The 3,623-nt window shown below is 27.8% G+C and overlaps 1 protein-coding gene across 1 annotated transcript; it reads left to right on the top strand.

Moving 5' to 3' along the window:
• Positions 1–412: 412 nt before the first annotated feature.
• On the top strand, positions 413–2,285 carry LOC126843311 (uncharacterized). Its single transcript, XM_050580737.1, has 3 exons — positions 413–590; positions 1,291–1,455; positions 1,522–2,285. The coding sequence occupies exons 1-3, from the start codon at positions 513–515 to the stop codon at positions 1,813–1,815; spliced, it is 537 nt and encodes a 178-aa protein (XP_050436694.1). The 5' UTR covers positions 413–512; the 3' UTR covers positions 1,816–2,285.
• The last annotated feature ends 1,338 nt before the right edge of the window (positions 2,286–3,623 follow it).

Here is a 3,623-nt window from a genome sequence, read left to right as displayed (position 1 = left end):
TTCAAAATTGTAGTATATCATCAAAAAATGAGGTGTAACGCGATAAAAAAAACTTAAGTAACACTTGTGGTTGTATATAGTAAAGAAATAAAATAATAAAATAATTAAGTAAACCCTTAACCACTAAAAAAACCACTTACAGTCTAAATCTGTTTAGTACTAACCAAGTATAGTTTAAAGTTAAAACCAGTACAGAAACCCGCCATAGTATTCTTTTTTTTTAAATAAAAAATTTATATTAAACCAGAAAAATGTATTATCACGATGAAACATTAAACCAAATTGTTATTAAAAAGGTTTTTTTGATAAAATCAATACCGCGATATTTCATGTTCAACAAATAACACAGTTGTTTTAAACGTGTCTGTGTACACTGTCAGTTACTCATAAAATTGAATTTATTAATTGTCATCAAACTTACTAAACTTACTGAGCAAAAGAACCATTTGTGAAATATATTTCATATAGTTAAGAGTCTTCGAGCGTTAATACGAAACTGTATAACACAAAACATGAATACGAAGAATATTATTATTTTATTATGTTTCATATTGTATTATATTGCAACAGTATATTCTAATAGCGATGAGGTATGTTCAACAATAACTTTTTGTATACCTATTCCTAAACTATTATTTTTATTATCATTTACTTAAGTAATTGTTTTTTTATTATTATTATATAAATATAAGTTAATAATATACCAGATAAACAAATTATAAACCCAGAACGAGTGTAAAACAAATCTGTATGTTTAAGAAAGACCAACTACCAAAGCGCTAAAATGCATTACAATTAATTTGTTATGCCAACATATTTTTCATTTAGAATTATACAATAGTTATACTATTTTTTTCTATTTTTTGTGTCTACAGACTCTATGCATAAGAAATGGTACTATACTGAACATGAAAGGTTCTTTATTGGACTAAAAATAAATACATTTCACCCATTCACCTTTTTAAGAATACTCAAATGAGTTTTAAATTTGCACGGAAATATTCTTTCGATAAAGTACCACTAACAATATTCATTGACAGACCAAACAGAATATCAAAGACCCTTTTTCCTAGGAAGGGTAGAACCCTACGTAATATTATTTGATATCCATCCGTTAAAATTTGAATTTTATATTATTTAAAATCATACTGTTTTGACCATGACTTGTCATAAATACATATCGTTTCATTAACGTTAAATGAACATGCAGACTGTATAGTAGTTTTTATTGCTTATAGCACTCAATCAGTATTGTTTTATTCAATTAAGTTAATCTATCATTGTCTTAAGGCCGTTAGCATGGAAATAGACGCAACGGAAGTAGAATTATTGGCCAAACAAATGGATAAACTCAAAATACGTTCAACGACAATAGATAAACTTCGAAATTCCTTAAAACCAGCAGGAGTTTGGGATTTATTACGATTGCAATCCATGCCTAGGCCATTCTGTCTGGTAATTTTTGTAATAAAACGCATTATTCAAAAATATCAAAATTAATATCGTCGTTTTTATTTACAGAATGCCGTCAAGAAATTTTTGATTGATAGACGTTGGCCAGCAGATATTGTGGAAGAACTTTTTAGAGCACATAACGAAGGTACCTGGCCTCCTGGTATATCAAACGCAGGATTCCGTCTGGATAATATAAATTATGTAAAAAGTTATAAATGCAGGTATATTCCTGTTACAAACATTCCATGTCAAGCAGTAATAGTGTTCACTGATGATAATATAACGATGCCTGATAAAATGATTGCCGACATAGGATTTTTAATGATTTTCAACTCAAGTGGAATTTATGTAATCCAATAAAGTTTTTGTATCATATCGATTGAGACACTTATTTTATACTAATTATAACATTTTTTCTCCATTTTATCTGTTATACTATTCAATATATTCAGAAAGTTCTAAAATACTTTTGAATAATATCTAATTTACATATAAAATAAATATAATGGAAACAAACCATTTTAAAAATTTTAACGATTTATTTGTTGTTATAATGTGTGTATTATTAGAGACATATAATACCTACAGTCATTTAAAAGTGTCATACTAGTGATTAAACAAAGATTGACGGTTATTGTAGATAATAATAATTTCTTCTAGATATTTTTATAAACATGCAAACGTCTATTCCGTATTTTTGTCTTTTTTAACTTGATATATTATTATTCTTGTATATCTTTGTACATCACCATAAATACAAATTTACTTCTCTTTCCAAACCCAGTTGTCGCACCTCGAATAAAATCCTAATTAGTCAAATAATTTATATAAGTTACATTGTATACATACTTAATTTATAATTACTTTATTAAAATTTATTTTAAATAAATTGTATTTCTCTAATAAAAAAACCAATCATTAATGGGTTTTTTTTTACGATGCATGATAAATGAGTTTTATAGTAATTTATCAGAAATTGTAGGTATAATTAATTCTTCCAATAGCATAAAATTAAAAATATTTCTTTATTGTAATAAGAAATTGAAAAACACTTTTTGATTGAAGGAACTGTGCGTTGGAAAATCTGTGTGTCATGCTGAATGTTACCGAGAAAAATGTGTGTATGTGGCGTGATCTAGCGGTTGTTTTGAGAATGAAACAGCTGATAAATAATTTTTAATGTTTGGGGATAAAAAATTAGAGATAAGAAATAATATATTAGAGATAATGGAATAGAGATAATAGAAATATGGATTAGATAGAAGAGATTAGAGATAAAAACTGTCTTTGGGTTATAGATTTAGGAATTGATCAGCCAATGTAATTATTATTTAGTAACCCTTGGAAACACCTCAAACGTAAATGGTGTATAGAGGCTTGCTACATTAATAATAATAAAAAAAAAAACAATAAATAAATCAATTAAAACAAATAGGAAGTGTCATTAATGGGTGGTTGTTGCCGTCAAGCTGTTCATGTTTTTGTTATGCTTCTCTCAGCTTATACTCTTAATTTGCCCAGAGATACAAAATTGTGTATATAAAATAAAATAAAAACAAAAGATAAAAAAAAGTTTCTTGGTTACTTTCGGATAACTGTGTATTAAAACCATTTGGGTAAAACTTAAATGTAAAAAAAAACTCATAGGTTTTTTTCCTTACAAACGAAGTTGCATATTATTCTAATCCTGTGTGTATTACTATACACACAGATAAAATACGACTACCCAAAACCATTAGGTCGGTTCAAGACCTTTAAAGCCAAAGTACTGTACCGGTAGTGCATATAGGCGCGCTTAATGCATAAAATATGACTGTTTAAGTTATGAGCGTTAACATTTTAAGTCGTTTTACTCGCATGAATTATTCAACAACAGTTGCGTCACGCCGGTATGGCGAATATTATACAGAATATATTATTGTACTTCAAAGATAAATATTATGCATTTTTCTTTGTCGAGCTATATATTTGTTTTTTTTCGTCAGAACTACTTAAACTTTTGACCGGTTCGGGACCGACGGGGGTTTTATTTTTTTAGGGTAATCCCTTGATGTTTGTAAATTGTTTTTGCCCGTCTAAAAACGATTTACGTTCAACAATATTTGCACACATTACGAAAACAGAACGTAGAAAAAACCCATTTCGTTACGGTTTTTTTTTCTCACCGG

Source organism: Adelges cooleyi, unplaced genomic scaffold, assembly GCF_023614345.1.
Source record: "Adelges cooleyi isolate 19-005CV unplaced genomic scaffold, UGA_ACOO_1.1 ACOO_flye_CR_arks_rails_tigmint_CR_PRNA_574, whole genome shotgun sequence".
NCBI classification, from domain to species: domain Eukaryota; kingdom Metazoa; phylum Arthropoda; class Insecta; order Hemiptera; family Adelgidae; genus Adelges; species Adelges cooleyi.
This window is presented reverse-complemented; position numbering and strand designations above follow the sequence as displayed.